The following is a 17,207-nucleotide window of genomic DNA, read 5'->3' as shown; positions in this document are numbered from 1 at the left end:
TGACATTGGAATTTTGACAGCTAAAAAAATTACAGGAATGTTGTTTGGGAAAGGTTTGGCATGGCTGTAATTTTGAAAAGAAAGCTGAAATTCACGATTATGTTAGTGTGAAAGTTAAACAATAGGTATGGCTACGTACGATAACAAAATCTGGCTTTTAAAAAACATACGGAACGCCTTTATCGCCACAGATGACACTAGTTTATGTGAAATAGTGATGGCAGGGGAAGATTTCTCAAAAATCTTTAGATGTAAGTATATTAACAACATTTCCCTTGATCACAAACAGTTCTTATCCTTCTGTGATCAAAAAATGTTTTTCTAATGCAGTTATAAAATCACATAGTGAAGATTACTTGACAAATTTAGTTTCTATGATAAGAGCTTTGAAAGGTGGGAAAGTCTGTAATGTTGTCCTCAATTAATATTTTTATACATATTGGTTAATAAAATAATGTTTCAATGATATGGAACACATTATTATAAAATTATAGAAGGAAACACATGCTTTTTTTACCAAATTAGGTCAACCCTGCACAGTCACTATTCAAAGTATATACGTGTGATAAAGTCTGCGTGGCCGAATTCTTATCGTCGAACATTGATTTTGGCGCCAGTCACACAATAAGAACGTCTAGCAGACTGCAAGGAAAAAACATCAACAAATTTAAATATTGCAATAGAGCTAGATGCAACACCTACACACTCCACACATTAAATGCAAATAGAGAAGGGAAAACTGCTTATTTTTAAAACGTTTAAATGTTATGCTTTTTTAAATGTTTTTTCTCTTAAACGCTTTTTAGTTTGAAGCTAACAAAACCGTTTAGAAAACGTTTAAGCGCATAAACTTTATATGACATAACATTATTATATTAACATTTTGTTCATTGGCGTTTAAAAACATACATAAACATACATTGTTTAACTTTTGTAGTTGTTAACCGTTGAAATGGAAAAAACTTTATTATTTAAATTTATTATATAAAACTTATTTTATTAACATTGAAATGTATGTTTAAAAAGCGTGCTTGTAAAAGTGCTTTTCACTTAAACGCTTTTTAGTTTGACTCTTAAAAAGTCATTTAGAAATATGTTTAAGCGCATAGACTTCATGTTTAAAAAAGCTTGCAACGTTATGTTGAATTAATTTGTTTAGGAAACATAGATGGCGCTACTTGAAACTTAGGCACATTGTAAAAAATTAAATTATTGAGTATCTATAGAACTAACCAGTGACCAATGCTTATGTTTAAAATGAAAAGCGTGCTTATGCGCTTATTTTAAAAAGCAGACTTTTAAAGTGCTTTTCGTTTAAATGCAAATATTCAAAAACAGGCTACACTATAAATCTATAACACTATATAACATAAGCTTACAGAACAGGGGGTCTACTCGCATTCTCTGTCCGACATCTTTCTGAAATAATTACTCTCAAATACGTAATACTCGACCTAATTAAAAGACAATGTCAAGTGTGAAGCATCATGTGCATCATGTAAAGTCGGAGTCAGGCTCTAAACCAATGCTGAGCGACATCTGTCACTCAGTGAACGCTAAGACTGTCCCCCACATAGAAATGATTTAGGTTTTTTTTGTTCTATGTATATCTTGTTTCATCTTATTTTGTATTTTATGTGTGTGGAAATAAATGAAAAAAGAAAATGGTTTAAATGGTAAATAAAAGATGATTCATGGGATAAGCCTTTTCACCAACTACTGAAAAATAGATATACATAGAAACACAGAATGTGTGAAAATTTTAACTATTTGTTTCTTTTGCATTATTTATTAAATAAGCCTTTTAAGCTGAGTTGACTTTTTACATTAGAATTTTTGGTAACACTTTAAATTTTTACATTATATCATAACTGAGCGTGCCTCTTGGCAAAAGCCTCCTCCAGATCTTTCCAGTGAACTCTATCAAGAGCTTCTCCAACGCTTTACATAATATTGAATCATGTAAATTGCTATAACTTTGTGCAGGGTTATGCACGAATACCTAAACTAACCTATCAATAAACGTGCATGTAAGCAATAAATATATAAAGAAACTTAATAAGAGTACTCTGTTCTAGCGACACATACAACAACAGGAGAAATAGATAGAACAAGGTCTGATGAAGATGATGAAAAGGAATTTGTGACCCAGTTTGACCCATACCCGGACATGGAAGACAGTGAAGATGATGATATCGGTGGCAGCTATATCCGTTATGAAGAATTTGGTGGACATAGGTACATCTTATTTGATATCATTTATTTACCAGAACACAGTGATGGTAAATGAATGTACAAATAATAATAAATAAATTAACCTATTTGAGACTAGAATACTTAAGTAGCAGTAGAGCCCCTTGTGAAAGAGTTTGTCGAAGGAAGTACTGCCACCTTACCTATTATCTAATCTACCAACAAGCGTTGATGTGAGCATTACTGATTTCCGGTTTTGTAAGAGTGCTGGTGAAATTAAAGGCACATAGGACTTGTCAACTTATGTCTCAGGGTGACAAGCGCCGTGGGAGTGCCCTTCAGATCCTTGCGATTGAAAGTTTTGAGTGGCACTGCGACTGTCATGGACAGGCGTGTCGAAAATTAAAAATAAAGACATTGGCATTTTTTATTTGTATGGCAGCACTATATGAGTCCTAGGCAAAAGTTACCAGTTTGTCACGATTAGATGACAATAAAGAAGAGCTGAATATTACTTAGGTCAATACATAGATTTAGGTTTAATTATCACTCAGAAGTACAAAAAAAGATTTCTTCCCTTAAAACTTATAACACCAAAAAATATTAATTATTTAATTCTATTTGGACTTTTTTAATATTTCTGTGCAATTTAGAACACTTTTCTTTTTTTAAATTTCAGACAACGATCAAATACTGCTCAGTGGCTAGACAAAAAGGAACAAGCTTTAAAAAAGGCAGCAAAGATTAAAGTCATAAAATGGGAAGACCCAACTCAACTAACAGCAGACGATGTTGCAGAGCTATTCGTGAAATCTGCAGTTATAAAACCTACAAAACAAAAGTCTTTATTAGCTGAACAACTTGAAAAATGCCCAGAATTACCTCACCACCAATATCTGGAGTATGCAAAGTTTGATGGAACCGCACAACTAGGATTGCCAACAAAATCGTTTAAGATATTCATGACAATGCTGCCAGAAAAGCATCAGAACTATCCTCTAGTTGTGTGTGTTATAGCCAGTGCCAAAATTAAGGATTTGATTGGATTCACATGCTATAAATACAGGTATGGTTACAGATATGATTCTATAAAACTTGTTGTTTAAGACTGAGTTAAGGTGTCTAATATTTTTCAAATATTTCAGCATTGAACACCCTGAAGCAGTACTAGGCTCTGTCCACAACTACGGACTTTGTATAGCAGAAGATGACGGTGAAGTTGACTGGGCATTCCCTTGTCTCGACTCCAATGAACCGTGCTCAAAGTTTGGTTTCACATGTCTCGGCCTAGTTGACTTAAAGAATAAAAACTCTTTAATACAGCCTCCCTTACCTTTACCTGAAGAAGGAATGACTTTTGGTGGAGTGTTCTCAGGATTCCCAAAAGCAACAGATTCTGGACAGAGTAACCAGAATCCTTCAAGACATAATACTGGTGGGAGTGCTACTTCTGAAGCTGTTCGTAGGGCTTTGAATGCTGTTAATGAAGGTAAGGAACAATGTTACTGTAGCTTGACTGTGCCGTAAGCTTAGCCCTAGTCAACAGAGATTAATATTATTTTTTATTTATGGCACACGTAAGACACAAACAATATAGAAATTAAAACACATTAATACAGTTCAGTACAGGCATATCTGTGCCCAATTGTAACTGTGGGCGAGCACTCGGGATTTAACCCTGTGCTTTATTAAATCGGGTTAAAACCCATTATTACCATAAATCGAGGCGTAATATTTAATAATAAACGTTTGTTAGAAATCGAGTTTTGTTCAAATGTAATGATATTTTACAAAATGTTTATTGCTTTTTGATCTAGACAATTCCATTTGCCTTTCTATTGAATTAGTTCTCTTGAAAATCGAAGGAAATCGATAAATAAAATCGTTAGATAAAATGCACTTGAATCGATTTTCACAAAAATCTAATCGTAATGTGCAGCCTTAGTAGTGAGAATCCACAGGATTGCAAGGTGGGTATTATTGTGTGGAGTTGCCTCTTTTTCGTCTAAAAAAGATTTTTTTACATCAAAACTTGTAATAAGTATGCAATGCCAAATTCCGTATTCGCCGTTTCTGCTCACGATTTTGGGCAGAAATGGAATAGAATCCGGCGCTGTGGGTTGTGGGTAAAAATTCAGGCGGGTTGATTGGGCTTAACCTGGCCATTTCATTATTTGCGAGACGTGAGAGGAGAATCTCTTTCGACCAACCCATAGTATATGTTGAAAAGTTCATGATGAGAATAAACTCAACTGATATTCTGGTCGATGCCATGTGGAGTTATATTATCAACGATTTTTACTTTTATTCCAGAAAGAAGAGCAGGATTTGATGCAGATACTAAAATACGGCACATAATGACGGCAGAAGCGCCACAATACAAAACGTATAAAGTGCAATTGTTACGAAAAGTCAGAACGAATATACCGGTCCAACTTGGAATATCATTAGATAGGATAGAAGTTGAACCACTTGTTGCACAAAAACATGTTTTTTGGGTAAGTGTTCAATACTTTGACACATTGAAATAAAGCTTTCTGTCCAACCGTCAAAAACAGAAAAATGTCTAGATTCTGTACATTGATGTTGTGTAAAAGCTGTGCGTCCTTAATACCTTGAAATTCCTCCATTAATATTGTCTTTTGACATGAATGTATTTTTTTTTTTTTTAATTTTATTTTTTTCATGAAGAGAATGTAAATACTCGTATATTTTCAGTATTTAATATTTAAGTCTTTATTTCAAGTCTAAATGCAAAATATTCCACTGATTTGTGAAATTTTTACTTCAGGCTCGATCAAAGTACTTCCTGCACAGTATAGACTCTGTAGCCTGGTGTCAAATATTGGAAGCCAAAGCCAACAAAACTACGTTTAGGATAGTTTATTCGCCTAGTCATAACACCCCTTATAGTGAAAGAGGAAGTGGAGGTGAGTAATACCATAAAAAATCCTTTATAACACTAGAAAAATAACTATAAGTCTGTGCCACATGACAAAGTAATAGGGGTTAAAGTATGAAATTGCCGATTTGTACTGAAAATCTAAAATTTATTTAATCAAAATAGTTGCCATTATTATCTATACATTGCTGCCATCTAATGGGAAGGTTATTAATGCCTTTGCGATAGAACTCCGACGATCTAGACTGCACAAACTGTGTGAAAGCATTTTGTACTGCCTCCTGGGAAGAAAACTTCTTGTCACGTAGATAATTGTCCAAATCACGAAAAAAATGGTAGTCCGTTGGAGCAAGGTCTGGTGAATACGGAGGATGACGAATGGTTTCTAACTGCAGTTCCTGAAGGGTCAAAATGGTTTCTCGTGCTGTGTGAGGTCTCGCGTTGTCGTGGAGCAATAATGGTGAAGATCGATTCATGAGTCGGGGCTGTTTTACTGCTAGTTTTGTCAACATGGTTCGGAGTTCGGCACAATAGACATCTGCCGTTATTGCTTGACCAGATCGGAGAAAACTATAGTGAATAACACCATGCTGAGACCACCAAACAGTTACCATTACCTTTTTATTGGTAAGTTTTGCTTTAGGACACTGTTGTGGCATTTGACCTGGGGTCAGCCATTGCATTTTTCTTTTCCGGTTATCATAAAGAATCCACTTTTCATCACATGTTACAATTCGATCCAATATTCCTTCATTTCTGTACCGGTTCAACAAGGCAACACAAGTTTCAACACGCGTTTCTTTCTGCAGATCAGTCAAATCATGAGGCACCCATTTTTCGTATTTTTTTATTTTATTGATTTGACGCAAGTGAGTCAATATTGTGGGTAAGGTAACGTTAAACCATGCCGCTAATTCCTGGGTAGTTTGACTAGGATCGGCTTCCACTATCTCTCTTAATTCATCGTTATTCACCTGTGTGGGCGGTCTTCCTCGTGGCTCGTTCTTTAAGTCGAAATTTCCATCACGAAAGCGTTTAAACCAAAATCGCACGGTGCGTTCATTAGTAGACCCCTCTCCAAACGCAGCATTGATATTGCGGGCTGTTTCTGCCGCGTTAGTTCCGCGTCGGAACTCGTATTCAAAAATCACTCGAATTTTCGCAGTATCCATCTTTCTTGTCTAAATTGAATAACAAAAACAATTGAAAGTCGATATTCAAATGTTTCAAATTTAAAAAAAAAAATCACAGAAACCATTTGAAAAAAGTTTCATTCGAAAACCTCAAACCATGAAGATTCTATGAAAATTCAAAGAACCTATTGCAATAAAACGGCAATTTCATACTTTAACCCCTAATACAATAAACCAGCAAGCGCCTTATCTCGGCGTAATTTGTACCCTTTTTTTAGTGATATGACGAAACGAGCAAGTCGTGCGCTTGGTGGTAAGTACGTAAAAAGTAAGGTACTTTAAATCGTAAGAGACCTTGGGGACACTGCCACTGCCCCCATCACCTTGAGACATAAGTTGACAAGTCCCATGTACCTGTAATTTCACCAGCACCCTTACCCTTCAACACCGAAATGCAGCCATACTCACATTAGACTGCTAACAGAATGACTGCATGTTTGCAGTTAATGCGTGAAATCGTAATCTCGGCTGCATGAAGTCAGTTTCGACTGCATTCAGTTAATGCGTAAAGTCGTTATCAACTTCCTGCCGTCGAAGTCTCGGATAACGACTTCACACATTAACTGCATGTAGTCGAAACTGTATGCATGCATCCGAGATCGACTGCGTGCAGTTAATGCGTGAAATCGTTATCAACTTTACGCAGTCGACGTTACGACTTCACGCATTAACTGTAAACATGCGGTTAATCTGTTAGCAGTCTTACTGCTTGGCGTCCAGAACGAACCTTTTCCAGATGACAAATTATTTTTTTTTTTTATAAATTTAAATTACCCTTGGTGTAATAAGGCCACATCTGCAAAATGACAACTTTTCTAAAGAGAAGTTTTAAAGATTCTACGAACGAAATTACTCTACTACTTTTGTTTGCTTGAACTAACTCTCCTAAGTTACAAAGTTTTCATAGATACACATTTTGTTTTGTGTAACGAACTACACGATCATTATTTTTATGACGTGTATGCATTGACTTAAAACCAACGTGTATGTGATGAAAAGCACTTTTGACGTATAACGAAATATAACATGTTGCTTCATTATAGCAAGGCAAGGGCACGAATTTTAGACGCATTTATTACGTTACAAATTTCTTGTTATTGCCGTTTTATGTATTGTAACGTACTGCATTTCTTCGTATTTTTTGATAACGAATTTGTACAGTAAATATATTTTTCAAAAACAGGTACATCAAATTTCTTCTATTCAAATATAACGTACAAGCTCCATGACTTCGAATGCGATCACGATACGGCCAAGGAGATTGTGGACAAAGTCAACACCATTTTAGACTTGCGGAACAGCCCGTGCCGTCGCGAATATAAGACTGCAAAAGAGAAAAAGCTTCACAGCAGAAGGAGTTTTCATTCAAAGCATTTGAGCTGATTTTTGCATTTAGTATGTAATAAGGCACATTTGTACCAAGTAACAATTTGCTTGCAAGTTGATAGATCAACATTTGATTATTGTAAAGTGGGGTTATTTGTGATATTTAAAGTAAAACTTTATCATATATACAAACTTGTATTCCATTACTACAGTACGCAAAATAGCATGGGAGTATAGGGAATATGTCAATTTGGATTTAGTTATTATTAGGCAAGTTTTTCAGGACTGTAGAATCAGAGATATTCGTATATCATGTTACTGTTTTTTTTTTATGAACCAACTTGCATGCAACTTGTCGCTTGCCCATGAAAAACGCGCCTCTACTTCGTGTAATGCAAGCAAACTTTAATGCGGTGAATTCTCAATAGTTCCTAGTGTTCTTTATATGATTGTGAAACCATGCTATATTAAATAACTCTCGTCTGAAAAGATTAGACTTTAGCCGCGCGGTAGACATGTAAACAATACGGCGCGGCAGACCGAGCGAGGTTTGTGAATTTAAACAGGGCAAAATTTTAAAGGATCGACATTGATTTATTCCTACTAAATACCGCTAAAACAACAGAATTAGAAGTTTCCCGTCACGTTTTACTCTGTTCGAAAAGACTAGGTGCATAGTCACACGAGTCGCATTTCGACTAATTTCCAATTGCTATTTAGTTGAGATGCAGTCGAATTGCAGTTCATGTGCCTACACACCAACTTGTATCTATAACCGTCCTTCCTCATGCCTAGCGCACCCAACTAGCTGCGCGAAGCGTATAATATAAGGATAATAAATTAACTATAAAAAGTTTTAACAAATATCGATCCATCTTTCGCCTAAAATGGAATATATAGTACGTGGTTAGCCTTATGATTATGTAACAATATAATCTACCTCTCGCAACACTGCCTAATACCTATTGCTAATTTTACCTATAATCTCATATGCATTTTTATTTGTGTGTAAATACTCTTAAGTAAACGCAGGGCTGAGTGGCTTAGTCCTGCCGGCTAAACGCTTATTGACTGAGCCGGAAGACAGAATATTAATGCCACAGGCTGCTCTTCGGGTAGCCAACTGAAGAACCGAGACTTACAACAATAAACCCATTAATGGTTCCACATTGTATTTTGGCTTTAGTGGAAACTTGCCCTAAAGCCTCATGGACCCTGCCGATAAATTCGCGCTTCAGCTATTTATCTAAGCATATTTACAGAATGTCCTGTAAGTGCAGTGGATATGCAAAGGAGAAAAAGCTCAAGTCGGAATTAACTTTTGTTTGTGAAATCTTTTAAAACAAACAATCACAGTGGAAAATGTAGGTGGTAGCTTTCAGTTTGCGCTATCACCTTGTATGTTATCCTACCATTTACATTGTCGCTTACAACGCTATAATAATGGCGTATTTATAAATTGATTTAACTTACTATTAATTAATTGATGAAGTGCTGTGTAATTTCATTCTGTGTAACATTTTTGTATCAAAATTAATTATAAAGTACGCCCATTCGCAACAAAGGGGACTAAATGATACCATATCTGTATGAAAACTCTTCGAGTCTTCGCTAGTGCGAATTTGTCGGCGTGCTGCATAGTTATTGCTAAAATATGGTCCCAGTAAGTTCAACAATTTTGTTGTCCAGTATCTTGAGTCTATTACTCAGCCATCCCAATGCATTTTGTTATGTTTAAGTTAAAGTCCAATTGGTTTTGGATAGTGTAATGTTTTGTATACTGTAACTTAAATGGGTTTGGTCGACAACTTTATGTTGAATTTTATAATTTGTGTAAATATGTATATTATACAAAAAAACATTATCATTTTTTTAATAACTTATTTGAATTTGTAAGTTCCAATTCGTTTTAATAGCGTTTTTATATGTTATGTGAATAATTTCAAAGTATTATAAGTAGATTTTGATTAATTCCACCGAATTTAGAAATATGTAATAAAATGATTTTAAATTTGTATTCTATTCACCAAATAATTTTATTATATTCTTAAGAATTTTATCCTCAGATGTTTCTCAGTGTTCAATTAATTATTTATCGATGAATTGTTATGTGATTGTATTATTTTAATTCCAATGTATGAATGTAATTGAATTGAATGTAAATGAAATTGTAATTTACAATTATGTAATTGTTGAAATAAATTGTTAATCAATCTTGTTTCTTTTTGTCTTTCTCTTTTAACGGGATATTAACATTTTACCCAATAACAAAACGAACAAATAATTCAGGATTAGTATGAATTTTATTGCAATTTACGAGTATATACAGTTCACTAACTTACATATCTTACACTAACACATGTGGTGTGATTAAACCCTTACTATTTACAGTAATTACACTAACTTGAGCTCAATTTATATTGCGGCCGAGCGGAATGGAATTTTTGTAATGACATTGTACAGAGCGTAATGAACTTTATGGTCAATTGTGTAACATACCATAATTAGGTACGTGCCAAAAATTACGTCGTGCGTCTTCTGCGGAATGCTTGACTACACTCGCGCATTCGCGAGAATTCCGCAGCTGCCTTCGGCCACGCCTGGCGAATCCGCAGGAAGTGGGCGTGAAGGCAGGCGCAGTGTGACGTCAAAAGTCGACGAAATACTATAGCCTAAAGACGCAGTGGCGCGAATGCTCGAGCATTCCTGCGCCTAAGCACGCCTTCTCGCGCAGCGAGGCGAAATTGACGCTTCCATTCCGTTCCGCCGCAATATAAAGTGTAAAGTCGAATAATAAAAATTAATGTTTTACTGTTCCATCAGCAATGTAACATAATTAAATACAATAATTATGGCATTATTTATGTAGAATCCCTATAATTCTGTACATTGATTCAATTTGCATGGAAATATACTGTTGTAATATCCATAAATTTAATAATAATAATTGTAGTAGTTTTGTACTTTACTGTTTTAGTTATATGCTTTACTGCCCACAACTTTGACAACTTCTTATAATAAATAATCACTATGATCTATGAGGACATATGACTAGACTAGTAAGTCTAGGACATAATTTTTTTTCCATATAATGCTATCAAATTTCATTGGGCTCCCTCCCCAAATTTATGTATATATAATACTAAATGCGATTTGTTCTGTTATTGTGGTTGAAATAATTGCCATAACTCATACTATTTACTTTCTATTGTACTATTATCAATTATGTATTCTGTAATCTTATTTACTTTGTCTTCACACAGACTCAGTACAACATCATCAAGCTCACAAGCTCTTTTGTACAATGCTCGTGTCTCTTTTACTGATTTATGTAACTTCTGTTGACTTTCCACTAATTTGTTAATATGGCATTTTCCTTTGATAAATTCTATGTCATCGTTTGAGAGTGTTGAATAGGACATCCGTGATCTACCTGATGCTTTTACTGCCATTTGGTATTGTCTAGAACAAAAAATATTGTAAATAAATTATATTTGGAAAGACTGACGCAAGAGGGAACCAAAAGAAGTACCCTACCACCATAGCAAGTGTCGGTCCTTAGCCCTTATGTATGTCTATTAGTATTGATAAATTGCACAATATATAGTAGCAATCTTATAATAGTACAACCTTTTGCAAAAATTTTATATATAATCAAGTAATCAGTTGTACAGGTTGATAAAGTTCTGTTAACCACTACTGATTAGTATTGCCAGATCATTCTGATATAGAATTTTTTAAATTTAAATAAACCAGAGTTTCTATAATAATCTTTTTTTCATGTTGTTAAAACATTCTAATATGAGAAGCAATGTAATTTTTATTTCATACTCAATATAGGTGGCTTGGTGGTGAATTGGTGGTACCATACACAGGGAAACAAACACATAGACATAAAATAGATGAAAAGCAATGTGGCTACAGATAGTGACAGGAGTTTATAAGATCTATATCTATAAGCATGCATAGATGCAATAAGAATGACTCAATAACCTGAACAAATTGTTATTCACAAAAAAACAACAAGATTTGAAATTTACATTTTTTAAAGTTTTTATGGCCTCAGTGGCCCAACAATTTGCACTGTGGGTACTGTATGAAGAGGTTCGATTCCCAGTATGACCAATTTGAGAAAATTGATCTCCTCTAATATGAATGAACTTTTCTTCTTTCTTTTCTATTTTGGTCAAGGTGGTCTGGATAATGGTCCAGATTTAATTCCGTTGCTCTGGCACTCATAGTAAAAGGAATTTCTTAATTACGGACCTGGCAATTGGTATGGTTTTGTGGCATTTTACCGTAAATAATTCTTAGGATAAATAAATAGTAATGTTTCATCAATTTTGCCACTTCAAGTATAATTTTGAAATTTACTTCCCTAAGAAAGAGAGAATTTATCTGTGTCAAGTTACTATTATTTAAGTCTATTTGTTAACAAACTTAGCCATTTGCAATTAAACTGAATTAATTTCAGATTGATACTTACTGTCTGAGGTCATGGTACATGTTTCGTCTATCCTTAACTTCCATTTTCCACTTTTCCTTTTCTGCAAGGAGTTGGTTATGATACCTGCAATAGAAAATACACATAGGTATATATATAAATAACCTTGTGTTAGGTTTAAATTGAGTTGTTCATAAAGCACACACCTCTGTAGTTCAGAGTTGTGTTTTTCTTGAACATCTGTGGTCATGTTGGATGAACTCGGCTCTACATTTTCGGATACTGGCTGTGGTACTGTAAAAACGACAACAACGACATTTTGTAACGTATTATTGAGCAAACAGAAATCTCAACAGGAATTATAAAGAAAATAGGACGCCAAAACAGTTTTTACAACGGAATCTACTAACTAAACGATTCCCGTCTTTCGAAGAATGTAGACCTTCTACGTCGAGGTGGGGATCGCAAAGATTGATGTGCCTCCCCTTCGTTCATGGTTTCTTCCATTCTGTTTACAGTTTTAAATTAAAAAATCTCAAAACAGAAACAACAACAAATTCAAAATTCATAAACTCGCCGTCACGACAAACGGACGCACAAATGTGACAGCAAATACGTTCGGATACTATGACTTCGTAGTCATAATCACAAAGTACTTATAATCACAACTTATAAAGTCGTCTATGGACTTCTTCTGACAAGATCGCGTCACCAGTCTCACACTCTACAGTTTCAACAACTAGAGATACTCCGATACAGCGAAAAATTTACCCTAGCCGGTTTTTTAATATAATATAGCTACAGTTGGGAAAAACTGCTTATATTTAAAACGTTTAAACGTTATGCTTTTTTAAATAAGAGTGCATTTTTAAAAGGCTTTTTCACTTAAACGCTTTTAAGGGTCGTATTCTAGAACTCTACTCAATGCTCAAGTCAGGATTTGAGTATGGCTTGAAGCACTCGAAATCATACTCAAGTCCCTGCCATTAGGGTCGTATTTCCAGTGCTTGTGTTGCCAGTGCAATCCTGACTTGAGCATGACTACTCAATGCTCTTGAGCATGACTACTCAATGCTCTTGAGCAGACTTGAGTATGATTTCAAGAATTGGAAATACGACCCCTAATGGCAAGGACTTGGGTATGATTTTCAATGCTTTAAATCATACTCAAGTCCTGACTTGAGCATTAAGTAGAGTTCTAGAATACGACCCTTTAATTTGAAGCTAACAAAATCGTTTAGAAAATGTTTAAGCGTGTAGACTTTTATTTTAAAAAAAGCTTGCAAAGTTGTGTTGATTGCGAAACTTAAGAGTAGGCCACTAAAGGTTTTATAATTTTATTTATGACTAAACATTATTGTATTTACATTTTGTTCATTGGCGTTTAAAAATATAAGTTGTTTAACTTTCGTAGTTGTTAACAGTTGAAATGCAAAAAACTGCTTTTTTAACGTACGTTTAAAAAGCGTGCTTGTAAAAGCGCTTTTCACTTAGACGCTTAAAAAGTCGTTTAGAAAAACGCTTTTTTAAGTTTAAGCGCATAGGCTTTATGTTTTAAAAAGCTTGCAACGTTATGTTGAATTAATTTGTTTAGGAAACAATACTTGAAACTTGGGTACGTTGTAAAAAATGAAATTGTTGAGTATCTTTGAAACTGACCATAACGCTTACGCTTAAAATGAAACGCGTACTTATGCGCTTATTTAAAAAGCAAACTTTTTAAAGTGCTTTTCGTTTAAACGTACACCTCTATATATAGCATAGATACAGAATAGGTAGATAAGGCATTAAATTGTCAATCATCGTTAGAAAGAGTAGGAGCTATGGCGAGTTTCGTAAGTGTGAAAGAGAAAACCTATTGGTTTTTGTCCCTGTTACGCGTATACGTTTTTTTTGTTGGTAACCAAAGTTTGGTGCCAAACAAACTTGAAGTGCTCCACTATTTTATTTAAAATACTGTGAAATCGAATGGTTTTTTTACTGAAAAACGTTTATATATCGTGCGTTTCTGTGATTATTATATTGTGAATATGGTGATTTGTTCAGTTTTGGGGTGTAAAAACCGCAGCGAAAGAAATGAAGAAAATGTATCTTTTCATCGGTAAGCAATGACTTTTATTTATGTAAATGTGCTTTGTCAATGTAAAACAACAAAACGTATTCAAAATAGGTACTTAATTTGGTTTTCAGGGCCCATAAACCTTGAAAAATTACATAAAATTAATTTTGTTTTGTACGCATAACCTTATGAAAATAAGTAGGGTCTCGGGCCTTTATCTTGTCAAATTAATTTATGTTAAGAATATTTAGTCGGGTTATACACTAATTAGGGATGTCAGACTGTACCGGTAAATTTTCCCAATTTTTCAGACAAAAATATTTTGTTGAATTGGTTTTAATTTAAACAAAAAAATACGGATACTCAAGATATTGTCATCTATTCTGTCATAAAATTTTTCGTTATTTTTCCAGTTTTCCTTTAAAATCGGATGTTGTGAAGAAGTGGATATCAAGCACTGGTCGTGTAAATTGGCAACCAAACAACTACTCACGGATATGTTCGCTACACTTTGTGAGCAGTTGTTTTCGCAAAACTAAAAAACGCATGTATCTGAAACCACAATCAATCCCGACATTGCATATAAAGGTAAATATTGATAAAAATTGTTATAATGATGTAAATGAAAGATTGACTATTTGACACAATGGTAAATGGATTTTGATGAGACAGTCTGTCTATCCACCTGTCTGCCCCAATTCTGTAATTTATGGCAACTCTGATTATAAGCATTATTAGTATCATCCTGTCAATAAAAGTGGGTAATCTGTTGTGTGATTCTAATGTTCTCATAGAATTTAGTATTTTTAGAGCTGTAAAAGAACCGTAATTTTTCAAATAAATGTGTAATTATTTTACAGGGAACTCAAGTTTTAATACTTGATGATCAGCCGAGTACATCAACACAGGCAATGCCTGCAGATATTGTCAATGAGGTTAGTATAAGTTCATTAAATCTTAAGATGATAGCCTTACGAACTAGCAGTAGACGTAAACAAATGATGTAGTGATGTTCGAAAGGTAATGCAGTGTGTTTTACTTGAAATAAAGAAATAAGACTGGACTTTGCAAAACAAATAAAAACAATTTTAGGGAATTTATGGCCAATTTTATTTTATTAATGATTATGTGGTACAAGTATGTATTTACAAAAATATATACTCATGTACCCATTGCTTGACATCCATATCACAAACTTCGTTTAAATCGGACTGGATAAGACATGTCCCAGAATATTAGTTTTTGATTAACCATTCGTTGCAGAACCTTGAAGATACAATAAATTTAACAGGACATGAATCAATGGATATAGCAATGGAGGTTGAAGTACATAGCTGTCCTGAGGCAGTAAGTGTTTTTTTTTTGTATGTGATGTCGTTAAAAAGTGGTATTAACAAAAATTGTAATATAATATATTACAATTTTTGTAATATATTATATTATCTATTTTACATGTTAACAAAAATGTAAAATATAGATAATAAAATCATGCATATTGTTATCTTCAGATACCTGACAACGTGGTTATTGAGCCGACGACGCCTTTGGTTACACCCAGAAAACGCAAATTAATAAAACAGTTAAAATCTAAGAGCAATGTAGCGCAAAATCGGAAAAGGAAGTTAGCTGCTATTCGATCGAAGACTTGGCGTCTTGAAAAGAAAAGTGCTGAACAGTCAGTAGTCATACAAGTCTTGAGAGCTAAATGTCTCATCAATCAGGAAACTGCGGACATATTAACAAGCATCAATCTGGAAAATAAAGAATTTATAAGTAGATTTCTTGGTAATACGAACAAAAGAAAATTTTCACCCGCACTGAGAAAATTTGCATTAACTCTGCATTTTATAAGTCCTCGGGCCTATCGCTTTGTGCGGAAGCAATTTAATACGTGTTTGCCGCACCCGAGGACTTTGTCGCGGTGGTACGAGACCGTTGAGGGAAATCCAGGTTTTTCTAAAGAATCATTAAAGGCTGTGAAACAACTTAGTGAACTGCAATCCTTAAAAAATCCTTCACAAAAGCTGTTTTGTGCATTATGCTTTGATGAAATGGCCATTAGAAAACATATAGATTTTGATGGCAATAATTGCATCGGTTTTGTAGACCATGGAAACAGCGTAGAGTCTGACCAACCAGCAAAGGAGGCACTAGTATTTATGCTTACTAGCATAAACGGGTCGTGGAAAATTCCATTGGGTTATTTTTTAATAAATGGGATATCTGCAGATCAGAAAGCCAATTTATTGAAAACTTGTCTTGAACTCGTGAATGAATGTGGTGTAAAAGTTATATCGGTTACTTTTGATGGATGTCCTACAAATTTTGCTATGGCTAAGATATTAGGCTGCTCAATAGAAGCCAACAATATTAATCCATCATTTTTAGTTGGAGATCAAAAAATAGTAATATTCCCAGATCCAGCGCATATGCTGAAATTAGTCAGAAATACTATGGGGGAAAAACAAATTCTCATCGATGATATGGGTCGAGTAATCTCTTGGCGTTTTGTAAAATATTTAGTGGACTTACAAGAAAATGAAGGTTTACATCTGGCAACAAAAATTAAGGAACAACATATAAATTTTAAAAAACAAATCATGAAGGTAAAACTAGCCGCCCAAGTTATGAGTCAGTCTGTGGCAGATGCTATTGATTTTTGTACGAATGATTTGAAAATTGAATATTTCCAACAATCGGGGGCCACGGTAGATTTTATTACTAATGTTAATAATTTGTTCGATGTCATGAATTCCAGAAACTTAAATTCATATGGTTTTAAAAAACCTATTAGCGAAGTCAATGCTACAAATATTATGGATTTCTTAGAATATGTGTACAAATACATATATAATTTAAAATTAGAGGGAAATAAAATCATAGAATCAGCTAGAAAAACTGGGTTTTTAGGGTTTTTGATTTGTATAAAAAGTGTACAGTTTCTTTATGAAAACTATGTGATAACCCATGACCTAAATTTTTTGTGTACATATAAGTTAAGTCAAGATCACATAGAATATTTTTTTAGTTCTATACGAGCTCGCGGCGGATTCAATAACAATCCCTCTGCAAGACAGTTTCGTACAGCTT

The 17,207-nt window shown here is 34.2% G+C and overlaps 2 protein-coding genes and 1 long non-coding RNA gene across 3 annotated transcripts; 2 read left to right on the top strand and 1 right to left on the bottom strand.

Annotated features, from left to right (window-relative positions):
• The first annotated feature begins 127 nt into the window (after positions 1-127).
• LOC113233000 (stress-activated map kinase-interacting protein 1) lies at positions 128-9,724 on the top strand. The gene is made up of 7 exons (XM_026467930.1): positions 128-251; positions 2,079-2,238; positions 2,873-3,259; positions 3,339-3,682; positions 4,507-4,691; positions 4,985-5,123; positions 7,472-9,724. Exons 1-7 carry the CDS (start codon positions 128-130, stop codon positions 7,669-7,671), a joined length of 1,539 nt encoding a protein of 512 aa, XP_026323715.1. The 3' UTR covers positions 7,672-9,724.
• A 1,043-nt stretch (positions 9,725-10,767) lies between these two features.
• On the bottom strand, positions 10,768-12,602 carry LOC113233377. The gene is made up of 4 exons (XM_026468500.1): positions 12,469-12,602; positions 12,265-12,352; positions 12,101-12,184; positions 10,768-11,076 (listed from the first exon to the last, which is right to left on the bottom strand). The coding sequence occupies exons 1-4, from the start codon at positions 12,563-12,565 to the stop codon at positions 10,809-10,811; spliced, it is 537 nt and encodes a 178-aa protein (XP_026324285.1). The 5' UTR covers positions 12,566-12,602; the 3' UTR covers positions 10,768-10,808.
• A 2,400-nt stretch (positions 12,603-15,002) lies between these two features.
• LOC113233329 lies at positions 15,003-15,643 on the top strand. Its single transcript, XR_003310686.1, has 3 exons — positions 15,003-15,052; positions 15,381-15,464; positions 15,626-15,643. It is a non-coding gene; the product is annotated as an uncharacterized LOC113233329 (long non-coding RNA).
• Positions 15,644-17,207: the final 1,564 nt, after the last annotated feature.

The sequence above is a fragment of the Hyposmocoma kahamanoa genome, unplaced genomic scaffold (genome assembly GCF_003589595.1).
Source record: "Hyposmocoma kahamanoa isolate Upper Pololo Valley unplaced genomic scaffold, ASM358959v1 78, whole genome shotgun sequence".
NCBI classification, from domain to species: Eukaryota; Metazoa; Arthropoda; class Insecta; order Lepidoptera; family Cosmopterigidae; genus Hyposmocoma; species Hyposmocoma kahamanoa.
The sequence above is the reverse complement of the archived record's forward strand: the minus strand, read 5'-3'. Positions and strand labels throughout refer to the sequence as shown.